This window comes from Pocillopora damicornis, chromosome 7 (genome assembly GCF_964200805.1).
Source record: "Pocillopora damicornis chromosome 7, jaPocDami1.2, whole genome shotgun sequence".
In the NCBI taxonomy this organism is placed as follows: Eukaryota; Metazoa; Cnidaria; class Anthozoa; order Scleractinia; family Pocilloporidae; genus Pocillopora; species Pocillopora damicornis.
This window is the reverse complement of record NC_142676.1, coordinates 1862750-1879218: the sequence shown is the minus strand read 5'-3', so window position 1 is coordinate 1879218 and position 16469 is coordinate 1862750. Positions and strand designations below refer to the sequence as shown.

The window sequence follows — 16469 nt, the reverse complement described above, 5'->3', positions numbered from 1 at the left end:
ATCTGTTAATACAGTGAACTATTTCCTTGATAAATATCCAACCGAATATCCACGATGTAGTCTTCAAGCCGGAAGTATCTTGCTCGCGTTAACAGGTGAAATTGTGGTTGAGAAGCAGATTTGTGGTCTGTACGTTGCTCCAGTTATACCTTGAAGTGCTCTATGCATAAAAATCCATAGAAAAAGATAAAAGAAGTTAGATTTCCGCCTTGTCATCCAGTCTAGCTTTCAATACGCGAGTTCGTTTCCCGACAAGCGGGTGGCTGATAGAGGCTGGATTTAGAATCAAGTTGAAGTTGTGCCTCGACTTTAATGTTTAGATATTTGTTCAAGACCTTGTTACGCTTGAATGAGTGTTTTGACTTTGACTTGCGAATGACTTTTTTTTTTTTTACTTTTGACTTGTGAATGAAACAACCTGCATTTTTTCGAAGGAAAAGTTGTGCCTCCGTATTCGGATCAATTCATCGCTTTTATTTGGATTACAATCACAAGACCAAGAAATTGAAGACAGTTTTTGTAGGTAAGTTTATTGTGGTCAAACTGTAAGTTTACCATGTTAACAGCTTCTTTTGATTTTAAACCAAATACCAGAATTTATGAGCTGATTTTGATCCTCAGTAGATATAATAGGGGGATTCTGGCACATTTTGAAAACAGCCTTGATTTCAAGTCAACGTTGAAATCGACCTTGATTTCAAAAGACATCTCTGGCACATTTTGAAAACAACCTTTATTTCAAGACAACTTGAATTTTTCACAAGTGAATCATTTTTACAATGTCTCACTCGTGAGTTCTGAAGAGGGTGTGAATATTATTCTATTGAACGATTCGCTTGAACTGTCTCAAAAACGACTTCATGAATTTCTCTTATACATTTCAGTTTGGCGTAGAAATCACATAAAAGAATGTGTGAAACGACATGATCATTTCTCGTAAGTGTAAAAAACATATCACGTTTGCTAAAACGCAGAACGTGATAATCTATTGACGCCACAGAAGTATTTAAAAACCGTTTGCGGGTTATTAAATATTTAGCCTATATAATTTGCATATGTCGTGAGATATGCAAATAAGATCCGTTCGATGCATTCATGAAAAATCTCAAATAAATCTCATTAAGTTATGTTTTCGAGTGATCCGAGTTTTTTTTCGGTAATCGTCTCTGATCTGGTTCTTTATAGCCTCAACGTCAACTTCAATTGCTTTCTCCCAAGCTGGTCGATAAAATTTCCGCACAGCCCCATACTATTGTAAAACAAATCTGTTTTCCCAATGGCCACGTATTGTTTTTGTCAATATTTTCTCTGCCCAAGAACTGAATGCATAATGTAGGATGGGGCTGAGCGGAAATTTTATTGGCTCGTTTTTTAACAAATAGTATTGTCCGATCTCGCGCAAAATCAAGTCGAATTCAACATCAGATATTGATCCATCTTTCGCTGCTTTCGAAAACAACCTGCCGAATGGAAGGTGCTTTGCCTCAGCGATTGAAATTGTTTCCTCATGCTTCGTGATTTTCGAATTAAGCTTTTTGCTCTTCACAGTAAATGCTATTGATATGAAACCAAAGCAGTAAGACCTGCGAAAGGCGGTCCTGCAATTATCTCAGTTCCATTCAAAGCAGCTGCCAGACCGCTTGATGACACATGCAATTCACTTTTCAGTACTTATTTTCAGCATTCTTGTTAGAAATATCACGTCATTCTCAAGTTATTTTTCACAATCTTCAATATTTTTTCTCTAGTCTTCCTGAATTGTAGTCTTATCCTCCGGTATTGTTGGTTAAAGTTTTGAAGCGCTTGGTAGAATGTTTTGATCAGACATTTTTAAATCATTAAATGATCTCTAATTCAAGTCTCATTGGCATACCATGCATTGGAAAGGATTATATCACTATTCTCATCAGTGACGAAAATTCGTAAGGACGTGATATCATTCCTTGATGTTATGTTTCGTAACACAGGATCAGGCAAGGAATAATTTACCTTTTAAAACTGGCTCTCGACAATGTCAAAGTAAGCGAGAACGCTTCAGGGTTCCCCACTGAATAGGTTTTCATCCTTGTCCAAAAGATCACAGGGGAAAAGGTAAGCGTCGAATGAAGTAAATCGGCTGATGAGATTTTTCGCTTGCAAACGGTGATCAATCCCGAGGAGTGAAGAAAGGTCTCTCTCGACTTTAACTTTCTGTCTTTAGGGATTAAGAATTACCATTGCTGCTTATGAATGATTCATTGTGACTTTAAATCCTCTTCCTTCACTTAATATTTTCACAAGGGCTTTCGCAAGGCTCTCAAGAGTGGATTTGCCTGAGAGAATTGTTTCAACACTAGCATTGTTTTGTCTATTGGAGATAGATATTTCTACTCATCTCTTCAAATTATACCATGAATGAGAGAACAAGACAAAAGTCTGATGTAGTTTGATTTACCGAGAGGTTCTCTGAAGCGAACGGCGTAATCATTTAAATCTGCAATAATTATCCTAACAACCATTTTGATCACAAAAGCAATAAAAATGTTTAACTCTTCCAGTTCCGGCCCTTTGGGGCTTGCGCGGCTAAGATCAGATATGGCAAATAAAATTGCAGATGAGGCAAAAGCCTGGGACGACTTCAAAGCACGATATCCAAATGCAGACCTGAGCAAGTTCAGAGCGGAAGTGTCGTTCGATGATAAAGGCAAGGCAACAGTTGAAGTTTCCTTAAATCGATCAGATGGAGTTCAGACAAGCGTCTCAGGATCAGGTAGAAGATATTGGGATGATGACATGAAAAAGGCACTTGGAATTCCATTTAACGAGAATGCTGTCTGCCGCTTCAACAAGGAGATTAAGAGGCCGTGACTGTAAATATCGAGAATCGTTGGCCAGGCTAAAAAATCGAAAATTCTGATAATTTGCCTGGAAAACCCTTTTAGGGAGACGCATTCAAAAAAATTATTTTAAAGTTTGAAAATCAAATGTGTCCGAGGAAATGGGGAAAAACGAAAATTCGGGGTTTTACCTTATTAATTATGCAAAAAATTCAGTAAAATTGACCAACTTTAGTGTGCGAGTACTGAAGGAGGATGTTTGGTAAGAAATCGGGGGTGTTTTTACTTCAAATCATAATTCATTTGATTTTTATTTGTGGCATTTTAAGGAGCTTTGGTTTAATTTTAAAATTCACATGATTTTTTGACAAAGTGCTGTCAAACGCTTGTTGCAAAAAGCGAAAAATCGAGCAACTTCAAGCCTTCAAAACGCGTCTTGGTATGTGTGACATCATGTCAAACTACATGCTGGCACAAAGTTTGGTCCTTATACTAACTCAATATGAAATAAAAATGTGGGTAATTCAGAAACGTGCCCGCAAAATATAAAGGTTTGCGACGCACTGTGGCCAGAGGTCACGAATTTGCATGATAGAAATCGTACCGCCTAACGGTTCTGGTGTAGGAAGGCTCTTTTGACGGCTACAACCTTTTTACAAGAATAATGACCAGCATTAAATAGCGTTTAATTCGTTTTTTAAGCTAATGAGTTTTTTGTTTCATTTCTCGTAACTGTCTTGACGAAAAGCAAAATGTTTCAATTGCATGACAATTGTCACGTTGGATCAAAGGTTAAGTTGCCGAGTAAAGCGGACACAATCCTTTTTTCGTCAAAACTCCACTCTAAAGCATCCAGTCCTATATATCTCGTTTTATATTACTTGTATAAATTCTTTTATGAGTCTATATCGAACAACATCCAGCCGGCCTGATCCTGTCTGACTGCCAAGTGCGGTTCGAAGTGGACTTTTTCATTTCCGGTTTGCGCCTTTAATACGGGGACCGCGGAGCTATGGGTTTGAGTGGGCTGTAGCCCCACCAAGAACAATTTGTTGTTATCATTATTATTTATTTTAATCTTTGAATTAAAAATTTGACAAATTTTTCTTTGGATTGAAACGCGTTTCTGGTGATTTCAGAAGCTCTAGATTTCAAAATTTGCCGGGGGAGCATACCCCAGGATACAAAATTTGCCGGGGGAGCATACCCCAGGATACCCTGTCAGCAGTCTTTCTGTACTAAGAAATGCGTACTAAGAAACAGACAAAAGGAGGCCGTCCTCGGAGGGGAGGCCCCAGGGCCCTCATAGATAATTATAAGTTGGTGCCAATGAGCTCACACTACGTGGGAACTGCAATAGCTCCTCCGATCCAAAATATGCTCCACTGCCCCGTTTTATATCAACGTTCATATAAAACTCAATTTTTTGAAGCAGCCTTTTGCCATTTGCCTTTTAAACTGCACTGCAAGAGCAGCATCTAACAAGGTCTTCGAGCAGAGCGACGTAAGATGTCTTTTTTCTATGATCAACCCCAGGTGGTAATGCAAGATTGAAACTCTCGCAAAGGAGTTTTAAGACTGCGAGTTCGAGATTTTTGAGTGTGTTATTCTCGACCATGGAACAGTTGTACTGTTGGTAATGAATAGAATGAGTTACATTTAACTGCTCAAAAATAGACTCCTTAGCATTTGACAAATTAAATTCTTCCTCCATAGCAACGAGATCTTGCTCAGTTACAGCTTGTGCGCAGGTGGCTGTCTGCTGTTTTACTTTTGCTGCCATTCTGGAAAAAAATGAAGCTACTTGTTAAGTAAAAAAAACTCAGAGACAATGAACAAGCGCTCCCCGTTCAATTCCTTTGCTCTTCTCATTTCTGTTGCAACAATTTCCGCGTCGACCTTCTTGCCGCTTTCTAATTGTCCGATGGTAAGTCAGGTACTCTCGTTGCTTTTCGTTAAACCAGTAAACTCTCTTTACTTGTTTTAAAGCGAAGCCTTCAGGCTGTGTTACATATCCAGTGCTACGAGGACAGGTTTCAGGAGGTAGAGGAATAGTTGGCACGGAACTTGAACCTTCCTCGAGCCTTGCAGCATATTTAACCTTCGCTTTATCGAGAAGTGTCTCCCTTTCAACCGTCTTTGTGCATGTTCCGAACGCGAGATGCTTTTCTAGAGAAGAGCGCCGTTGGAAACTATGCGTGCAGCCCTCTTTTGGACATGGAAACACTTGATCCCTAGTACAGTCTTTCAATTTGATCAATGTTTGGATTTTCAGAACTTGCACCACAAGCCCCTCCAAGAGGAGAAGCAAAGCTACAGAATGACATCGTTTTCTGTTTATGCTCTATGAAAAACCTCGCACGTGTTTACCTTTAAGAAAAAGACCGTGATTGCATCATAGAGAATTATCGCCCGGACTGCAACACGGTATAATTGCTACCGTGACATAAGTCCTTTTTATCAAGTTTTATGACAGAAATGTGGCCATTTTTCCGAAAAAGATAAGAGTAAATAGCATAAAAATAGTTGGGCTGTTATCTTGAGGTGAAAAACTTCACAGCAGAAGCTTGCGGTGTTGCGTGACTTTGTTTACTCACATAACTTTTTCCAAGATATCCAAGATATTTAAAAAAGAAATATTATCGCAGTTGCAGAAAACGTAACTATTCAACTAAGAACGATGTCGATAATAAACCACTTGTCAACAAAAATGGTGAATATACAGCGGCCCTTATCTATAGTTAGGTGCAGGTAGTGCTGTTGAAATAGCGAGTCGACAATAACAGTCTTCTGCAATTCAAATTAACAGAAAATTTCGTATCTACACATCAATCTACAGCCCTCTTCAGCAATGTCTGCGGATTTTTTATTCTATAATTTCATATCATTTCCATATCAAAGAGTTTTTTAACCATCTTTAACTATCTTGCTTACTTCTTAGCTCTCAAGTACGATTTTCTACAACTGATTTGCATCATGCAAATTCTTGACCTTGGCCACAGTGCGTTGCAAACTCTTTTATTTTGCCGGCACTTTTCTAAATTACCCAGTTTTTTTATTTCATATTATGTTCATATAAGGACCAACCTTTGTGCCAGCATGTAGTTTGATATGATTTCTCGCATGCCAAGACGCGTTTTGAAGGCTTGAAGTTGCTCGATTTTTCGCTTTTTGCAACAAGCGTTTGATGGCACTTTGTTAAAAAATCATGTGAATTTTAAAATTAAACCAAAGCTACTTAAAATGCCACAAATATAAATCAAATGAATTATACTTTGAAGTAAAAACGCCCCCGATTTCGTAGAAACCCAAATTTTTGTTTTTCCCCATTTCCTCGGAAACATTTGATTTTTCAAACTTCGAAAAATTTTTTGAATACATCTCCCTAAAAGGGTTTTCCAGGCAAATTATCAGAATTTTCGATTTTTTTAGCCTGGCCAGCGATTCTCGATATTTTGGGCTCTTAAGATCTTTGTTACCCCAAATCAATACTTCAATGCAAAATTCAGAGGAATATAATTCAGAAATTAAATTTCAGCACTCTTCAGGCGCAGTATCAAAGAGATGGCTCGCCGGGCCGAATCTGAGCTGCTGGTATTAACAGTATGGTGTGCAACGACAGGCTGTGGAATATCTCGCACACGAATGAAGGCTCATCAAAGGTAGGCCGACCTTCAAATAAAATTAACAAGACTTCAACTGAAGTTCAGCTGAAGACAAAATCATCATCAAGTGAAGCGAAGCGAAGACCTTCTGGGCAGGGGCCGCTTCGCGGCTCAAGCACGAGAGACAGCGAGACAAATCGTGGTATGGTAAAGGTCAGATTGATTTTAGCTGGTCTGGTCTTAGCGTTCTTTATGCATCGCTTGTTCTTCTGAAAACGCTCAACCATGAATATGGCAACTCCTATTGCCAGAAGCCATGCATTTTTACCGAGTAAGGTGATCACTGATTCAGCAGTCTTGAAAATAAAGCCGACTATCGAACCGATAAGACCTGGGAGAATTCCCGCGCGATCTTACCTCCAAGAGTCTTAAGACCATTTCCAACTCCTATGGCAACAGACTTCAGGCTTCCTGTCAATGTGCTCACAATCACTCCAATCGTTGTTCCGACTGCCAGGACAACAGTTGAGACTGTGAAATAGTATCAACTGAAATTTTTCTCACTCCCTCTCATAGTGAAATGCCCTCTTCAAGTTCTTCTCTCTCATTGTCAAGAGCATCAATCCGTTCTTGATTTCCTATTATCCTTTCTCTTCCTCTTTCTCTTTTAGCATGGTCTTCATGGTCATCATCGGCAATCCCCCTATCCTCCTAACATTTAGGAGGATCAGGGGATTGCCTACGAATTTCTTTCTTTCAATTTCAATTTCACTCTCCTTCCTAGCAATCAAAACCTCTCGCTCTAAGCTAAGTGAGGTGTACATTTGTTTTGGGAGTGATGGATTCAACCTTTGTTTATTCGTACCCCTTCCTTCAGTATGCAAGGGATATGTCTTCTTATCCTGGCCAAACATCTTTACCTGCAACCTTCCTGTTTTACTATAAGAAACTTCTAATTCCGAAGCTTTTGCTTCAGGATAAATTCTGGTGAGCGATTCCCATGCCATCTCATTTAAAGTGATGACTCGCGAATAAGTAGTATCACCTTCAATGAAAGATGTTTCAGCAATTTCCGGTGCTTTCTCTTGTCCCCTGTTCATTGACATCATTGGAATTTCTTCACCTGATGGTCCTGAAGTTGACTTATAATCAGGTTTAAAAAGTGTTGTTGTATTTCCTTCATCATCATCATCATCGTCGTCGTCATTGTCTTCCAAAAGAGGATCAGTCAAAATCAGCCATTTTAAATAAAATATCTATTATTTTAAAATGAAAGTCAGTGAAAAAACTAATCCAAATTTTGAAAAAAGACGTCTATCGCCCGCAAGGCTGACCGCACAATTCACAGAGTAACATTTGACCCTAAAAGGGCATCTCCAGGTGAAGTCCTTAGAGTCCCACTTCTAAAGCTTGATGACGGAGTTGTCCTTGTCCTTGTGCCAGTACCTCTTTCACTCATCTTTGACTTGGCAGTTAGTGGTCATGCAAACAAATACGACAGGCTCATGACAGGCTCCCGAGAGGTAAGAAAGTCTTCAAGTATGCATTGACAGTTGTTGATGTTGCAAGCAGATTCAAGGCTGCTGAACCTCTCACTTAAAAGTAATCTTTTGAGGTCTCAAAGGCTTTTCAGACAATCTATAAGCGTGGACCTCTGAGATGGCCAAAATTTCTTCAAGTTGATCCTGGGCGTGAATTCATGGGAGATTTCTCAAGAGAAATGACAAAGCATATAGTAAAGATAAGAAGAGGGAGTGTGAACGTTTACAGAGATCAGGGAATCGCTAAGCGATTCAATCGAACTTTAGGTGAACGTCTCTTCACTTTCTAATACAGTCGAGAGATGAACTTCATAGAGGGAAAGAGATCAATCGAATGAATGAAGAGGCTTCCAGAAGTTGTATTGGCTTTGAATAGTGAAGTGACCGGGTTGACTAGAAAGAAACCTGTGGATGCAATCAAAGACAAGTCGGTTGACGCAAAGAGTTCAACAACTTATTCAACACCAGTTGGCCTCATGGAAAAGAGACTCGACTCCTCAAATAATGTGAGGTATCTCTATGCTGCTGATGAACTGGAAAGTGGTTATAGGTGAGCCACAGATCCAATCGGGTCTCTGAAGGTCCTCAATATCGAAAAATCACTTTTGAAAAGAGGCAGACCTGTTCTCTACTATCTGAAGGATGGACCAAAGCGTAGTTTCGTCAGAAAAGGGCTTAAGAGAGGATGTCAGCACTCACCGAACAAATTTGAAATATTTTGGCAAGTTACCCAAAATTCCATTTCACTCCTACTTTCATATTTTGTAGCCCAATATGTTCTAATAACTGTGGTGTAGTTTTTTTGTGAAAATATTTTTTAGTTTTCGAGAAATGATTTTTTTCCTTCGACCGCTAAAATATGCAAATTTTCACCGTGAATATTACCCGAGTTGTGCGACCTCATGTAACGAATTTACTTGACCTCCGGTATTTCTGTCAACATAATCCTTTGTTTTATCATCTAAACTTAATCCCCAGTCATTATTGAAGCTGGCAAAGAAATATTTATTTTTTGGTGAATATTTTTGTCCGACATACTTTTCCTATGTCGAAAAGTAACATCAAACCATAGACAGGACAGTTTTAACAATGACCGATATGACAGAATCTACTGAGCTTCAAGCTTTTAAAAGACAAAAGGATGGTTAAAAAGTCACTCTTAAAAGTTCCTCGTGTATTTGTGTTGTTCTATCTTGAGACGAACTCAAAGTCCGGCAAAATTTACTGGCTAACGACTATAAAATATACTTGGTGTGCCTACTTGTCGCCACCGTTTATTGGCATAAATCACTACAATTTGCAAAAAAAATCTAACATAGCACTCTTACCTTGTTTATTTATGATTTCAATAGCTGTTTCGATTATTATATTACGCCTGGGTATTACTTTTTGACATGAGCCCAGGTTTTGCGTTGTGTTTTCCCCTCCCCCATTTATATCATAGGCTAGTCACGCAATAATTGATACAGACACAAATGAGTATTTACCTTGCATAAAGATTTTTGTTTATGTTGAATTGAAAATATGAGAATATATGCTTTTTGTGGTCCCTAATCGTTGTCTCAGCGGCAGCGAAGCAGTTTAAAGCGGGTTGTTGCTTCAACGCTATTGAATGTTATAGTAGTATTCAGACAGGAGAGCAAAGCGTGATGCTCTGGGAATAAAAACTTTTAGGGGCCTTTTACATGATATCGGATTGACTTTTGTTCAAGAACGAGTTCATACCAGCTGCCACATGATACCAGAGTAAAATTTATCCGGAACGAGTCATTTCTGAATGAGTTTATTGGGGTTTTCATTCTAGAACGAAACACTCATTCCGGACGACCTTTTGTACCTGTATAATGTAAACGCAATGCGACACTTATATCTGTATGAAGCCTCTTTAGGAGCGAGGGAAGCATAGAAAATGACAGAAAAGGACATAAATACTTGTTTTTACAGGCTTAATTATCTTGCATGTAAACGCGGTATGAAATTCATTTCGTTCCGGAACGAAACTTATTTTGGAATCATGTAAAAGGTACCTTAGGGACGGACCATTAGATTTTTGAGGTGGGGACGACTGGGGCAAATCACTTTTTTTTTCCACTGGGGGGCAAATCTTTGCTTTTAGGTGCTGACCAGGGGAAGAAGGCGATCGGAAAGGGGTGTGGATGCTTGTGGTACCTTTATGGGGTCAAAATCAGGGATTTGGTACCTTTTAAATTGTCTCAAACTTTGGTGGACCACCAGAGACCTAGCTGATACGTTTTAGGGTGTTTTTCGCTCAATAAAATACCTGAAATAAGCATTACTAGGACGATTTTAATGATCTGATTTGAGCCTGTAGAGTACATCGATTTTTTACTTTTGGGATTTTTTAATTTTCTGTTTTTGAATTAGTACTTTTTAGGGTTAGACATCAATTGTTGCCACTCCCACACAGATAAGACACAGGTACCTTTTACGACCAGGGTCGTTTTCGAAATTCCCGGCGCGCACCCTCGCCCTCTTGTGTAAAGGTGTCCCACGTGGGGTGATGATACTTGCAGCGCACTTGAAATTTAGCAAGGACAAATTTTGATATGACTATTGGTAAAGAGAAACAAATTTTGTCCGCGTCTAGTAGCTTGTGCGGAAGGGCCCTTCACCACCGTGTGCATAATTACGCGTCCCGCCAGACGGCGGGAAGCCAACAAAGTGTTTAGACATTGATATAGAAAACTCCGCCTCTGTCCTGATATTTGGTAGCCTATTGACCAATCCCCAATCGAGACTTAGGTCTGACGGGACGCGTAATTTTGCTTACGATGGTAAGTAAGTAGCCTACTTTCCGGAGCCAGGCTGTATGAATTTTCCAGACATCTTGAGCACTATCTGTGATACACGCTTGTCAATTCCCCTATCGGGTTTTGGAATCGACTCAACCCTACCTTTTAAAATGGCTGGACACCTCTTTAGGCACTCTACATCTAGTATTGGAACCACGACTCCACCCAACATCTTTGATTGGGGCAAATTGCAAAATCATCGAAGATGCCGGCATGCGACAAGATAAGATCAACTTCATATTATGGATCTGAAAACTTGCAATTCCGCAAGTGACTTGAAATGTCTTTTTTACAACTATGGAAGGGAACGACTTGAGATATGCAACTTCGGTCTTCTCGATAACTTAACCCACAAGTTCCACCAGCGAACGATTTAAATGAACAGCAAATCTCCATGTTAGCATGTAAGATGAGACGCTTATACAACAGATCAGTTAGCTAAATCAGTATGTAGTTTGTCAATCAAATTCACTTTTGTAACCATTCTATGACTTCCGTCGACAAAGGAATCAGTGATGGATCTGAACATTTTAATTTTCTGAATGCAATAATTCCTGAAAAGTTTTTCTAGATATCATGCAAAGAGGAAAAAAATCCATCTCTTGGTATTTCGGAGGTTGATTCATCTTTGAATTTATACGTGTCACGCTTGTCATGCAACTGATATAGTAAGATGGAGAAGATATATAAATTGGAACTCAAATCTGGCCAGAATGTGGTAGAGCATAACGTGATCATCGACACAGAAATAAACAAGGTAAGAGTGTTATGTTAGATTATTTTTTTACAAATTTTTAGTGATTTATGCCTGAAAACGGCGGCGACAAGTAGGCACACCATGTATATTTCATATCCGTTAGCAAGTAAATTTTGTCGGACTTTGAGTTCGTCTCAAGATAGAACAACACAAACACACAAGGAAACTTTTACAGTAACTTTTTAACCATCCTTTTGTCTTTTAAAAGCTTGAAATGTCTTTTTTACAACTTGAAGCTCAGAAGATTCTGTCATATCGGTCATTGTTAAACCTGTCTTTGAGTTCGTCTCAAGATAGAACAGCACAAATACGCAAGGAAGTTTTTACAGCAACTTTTTAACCATCCTTTTGTCTTTTAAAGCTTGAAGCTCAGTAGATTCGGTCATATCGGTCATTGTTAAAACTGTCTTTGTTTTGATGCTACTATTCGACATAGGAAAAGTATGTCGGACAAAAACGTTCATCAAAAACGTTCAAAACTGTTTTTTGAAACCAAGGTTGATTTCAAGATTGACTTGAAATCAAGGTTAAATTTCATGTGTTGCCTTGAAATAAAACTGGTTTTCAAATGCGCCAGAATCCGCTTTTTCTAGCCACTGTGAGCCATTTTCTTGATGAATCTCCAATATCCACGTTATGGTCGCCTAAATAACTACTGGTGGAAGGAAAACAGTGGCATCAAGCGAATCAAAAGAAAAATTTCAGAGAATCTGATATATTTTGGTGCTATCTACGTAAATGCTTTTAAACTGCACTGAAATAATCACCCACCTGAACTTTATTTCTCTGAATAAATCCGATGTCTCCAACTGGGCTGCTATCGAGCAAACTTCAAGTCGGAAGTATCTTGCTCGCGTTTGCAGGTAAAATGTTGCTTGAGAAGCATAGACATGTGTTCTGTACGTTGCTCCAGTTGTTCCGTGAAGTGCTCTATGCGTAAAAATCCATAGATAAAGATAAAAGAAGGTCGATTTCCGCCTTGTCATCCAGTCTAGCTTTCAATCCGCGAGTTCGTTTCCCGACCAGCGGAAGGCTGATAGAGGCTAGTTGTTGTTCCTCGAGTTCCATGTTTATGTGTTTAGGACCTTGATTACGCTGAAGAATTTTCTCTGTCTTCATGATAGCTGTTTTGTGTTGTAACTTGTAAATGAAACAACCTGCATTTTTTTCGAAGGGAAAGTCGCGTCTCAGTATTCGGATCTATTTATCGCTTTTATCTGGATTTTAATCACAAGACCAAGAAATTTAAGAAACTTCTTGTAAGTAACTTTATTGTGGTGAAACTGTAAGTTTATCATGTTAACAGCTTATTTTGATTTTAAACCAAATATCAGAATTTACTGGCTGATTTTGGTCCCTGATTCCTTGCTAATTACAAAAACTCTTTAAAATACGAATAATTATGATATATAAGCGTAATTCAAGCGAAACCAAATACATTAGGCAGATTAACCTATTAGGACAGAAGAAAATTTTGGTAAGCCTTCAGAATCAACCGCATTGCTTTAGTAAGAAACTCTTAAATTGAATGGCTCCAAACGGATCTAACACAGTTGAATTAAATCCACAGATTAAAGCTGTCTCATTCATTTCACTAGTACAATTGGGAAAAGTTGGCAATGGACAACTCAGGATAACTTATGGCAAACTTCTCTGTGGCCTTGACTCTGGCTATACTTTTAACAGTTGGCACTTTCCTGTGAAAAGTAATTTTATAATCAGTATTGAATCAAGCGGCTGCAAACTGATCGAAAAAAGTTGAATTAAATCCTTACGCCGTCACCTTCATTTCATTCGAACAATCGGGAAAAGGTCGAAAATGGACAACGTAGAAAAAGTTATGGTAACCTTCCCAATGAGTGTAGGGTTTACGGTCGTCACCTTCCTCGTGAACACTGGTCGTGGCTTACAAGCCATGATGTTAGGCGAAGAATGTTTGATCTCCCTAAAATCTGACAAGCTTGAATCGAAGACCGGTTTTAAACTTACTAAGGCAATCAATGCGCTAATGCTCGAGGTGGCTTACACGGCTTCCAATTACACATCTGCAGAAAGATATGCCAAGGAACTTCTTGATATGTACCATGCCTCTGGTGACACAATTGAAGAGGGAAGAATAACTTTCAAACTGGGAGACATATATCAGCGGCAAAAGAAATTTAAAAAGGCAAAACAATATTATCAGAAGGCTGTTGATATGACGAAATGTACTGCTGACAAAAAAACGGAGGCAAAATGTTACCTTGCGATGGGAAATTTATCTTATTCGCATAGTGAGTATCACAAAGCTAAGAAGTATTTCGAGAACGCACTGGCAATCACGGTGTCCTATGGTGACAGAATTATGGAAGCTACCATTTACGGAAACCTAGGTACAATCGTTCAGTCGCTAGGGGAATACGACAAAGCTGAGAAATATTACAAGAAAGCACTTGAAATCAGAAAAAAAACTGGCGACAGAGAGGGAGAAGCAACTGACTACGGAAACTTAGGAACATTGTTTAATTCACTGTGTGAATACGAAAAGGCTAAAGAATACACAGAGAGAGCACTCGCAATCAGAAAGGATATTGGCGACAGAGAGGGAGAAGCAGCTGACTACGGAAACTTAGGAACATTGTTTCATTCACTGGGTAAATACGAAAAGGCTAAAGAATACACCGAGAAAGCACTTGCAATCAGAAAGGAAATTGGCGACAGAAGAGGAGAAGCAGCTGACTACGGAAACTTAGGAGCATTGTTTCACTCACTGGGTGAATACGAAAAGGCTAAAGAATACACCGAGAAAGCACTTGCAATCAGAAAGGAAATTGGCGACAGAAGGGGGGCAGCAAGTGGCTACAGAATCTTAGGATCATTGTTTCGTTCACTATGTGAATACGAAAAGGCTATAGATTACACCGAGAAAGCAATTGCTATCAGGAAAGAGATTGGCGACAGAAAAGGAGAAGCAACTGACTACGGAAAGTTAGGAACATTGTTTCATTCACTTGGTGAATACAAAAAAGCTAAAGAATACACCGAGAAAGCACTTTCAATCAGAAAGGAAATTGGCGACAGAAGTGGAGTAGCAGACTCCTACGGAAACTTAGGATCATTGTTTCAGTTACTGTGTGAATACCAAAAGGCTAAAGAATACACTGAGAAGGCCCTAACAATCAGAAAGGAAATTGGCGACAGAGAAGGAGAAGCAGATGACTACGGAAACTTAGGAACATTAATTCATTCCCTGGGTGAATACGAAAAGGCTAAAGAATACATCAACAGAGCACTTGCAATCAAAAAAAAAATTGGCAACAGAAAGGGGGAAGCAAATGACTACGGAAACTTAGGAACATTGTTTCAGTCACTGGCTGAATACAAAAAGGCTAAAGAATACACCGAGAAAGCACTTGCAATCAGAAAGGAAATTGGCGACAGAAAGGGAGAAGCAGCTGACTACGGAAACTTAGGAACATTGTTTCACTCACTGGGTGAATACCAAAAGGCTAAAGAATACACCGAGAAAGCACTTGCAATCAGAAAGGAAATTGGCGACAGAAAGGGAGAAGCAGCCGACTACGGAAACTTAGGATCGTTGTTTCAGTCACTGCGTGCATACCAAAGGGCCAAAGAATTCACCGAGAAAGCTCTTGAAATCAGAAAGGAAATTGGCGACAGAGAGGGAGAAGCAGCCGACTATGGAAGCTTAGGAACATTGTTTCATTCATTGGGTGAATACGAAAAGGCTAAGGAACACACCGAGAAAGCACTAGCAATCAGAACAGAAATTGGCGACAGAAAGGGAGAAGCAGCTGACTACGGAAACTTAGCATCACTGTTAAACTCACAGGGTGAATACGAAAAGGCTAAAGAATACACCGAGAAAGCACTTGCAATCAGAAAAGAAATTGGCGACAGAAAGGGAGAAGCAGCTCACTACGGAAACTTAGCATCACTGTTTAACTCACAGGGTGAATACGAAAAGGCTAAAGAATACACCGCGAAAGCATTAGCAATCAGAATGGAAATTGGTGACAAAAAGGGAGAAGCAGCTGCCTACGGAGACTTAGGGACATTGTTTCACTCACTAGGTGAATTCGAAAAGGCTAAAGAATACACCAAGAAAGCACTTGTAATCAGAAAGGAAATTGGCGACAGAAAGGGAGAAGCAGCCGACTACGGACACTTGGGATCACTGTTTCAGTCACTTTGTGAATACAAAAAGGCTAAAGAATACACCGAGAAAGCACTTGCAATTAGAAAGGAAATTGGCGACATAGAGGGAGAAGCAGCTGCTTATGGAAACTTAGGGGCATCGTTTCAGTCACTGTGTGAATACCAGAAGGCTAAAGAATACACCGAGAAAGCACTTGCAATCAGAAAAGAGATTGGCGACAAAGGGGGAGAGGCAGCTGATTACGGAAACTTAGGGACATTGTTTCACTCACTGGGTGAATACGAAAAGGCTAAAGAATACACCGAGAAAGCACTTGCAATCCGAAAGGAAACTGGCGACAGAAGAGGAGAAGCAGCTGACTACGGAAACTTAGGGACATTGTTTCACTCACTGGGTGAATACGAAAAGGCTAAAGAATACTCCGAGAAAGCACTCGCAATCAGAAAGGAAAATGTCGATAGAAAGGGAGAAGCAGCTGACTACGGAAACTTAGGATCGCTGTTTCATTCACTGGGTGAATACGAAAAAGCTAAAGAATACACGGAGAGAGCACTTGCAATCAGAAAAGAAATTGGCGACAGAGAGGGAGTAGCAGCTGCCTACGAAAACTTAGGGACATTGTTTCACTCACTGGGTGAATACGAAAAGGCTAAAGAATACACCGAGAAAGCACTTGCAATCAGAAAAGAGATTGGCAACAGAGGCGGAGAGGCATCTGGCTACGGAAAGTTAGGATCGCTGTTTCACTCACTGGGTGAATACCAAAAGGCTATAGAAT

General features: G+C 39.5%; 1 protein-coding gene across 1 annotated transcript; it reads left to right on the top strand.

Annotated features, from left to right (window-relative positions):
• The first annotated feature begins 354 nt into the window (after positions 1-354).
• On the top strand, positions 355-16466 carry LOC149041975 (uncharacterized). Its single transcript, XM_089211944.1, has 5 exons — positions 355-523; positions 13103-15379; positions 15485-15711; positions 15775-16419; positions 16460-16466. The coding sequence occupies exons 2-5, from the start codon at positions 13352-13354 to the stop codon at positions 16464-16466; spliced, it is 2907 nt and encodes a 968-aa protein (XP_089068070.1). The 5' UTR covers positions 355-523; positions 13103-13351.
• Positions 16467-16469: the final 3 nt, after the last annotated feature.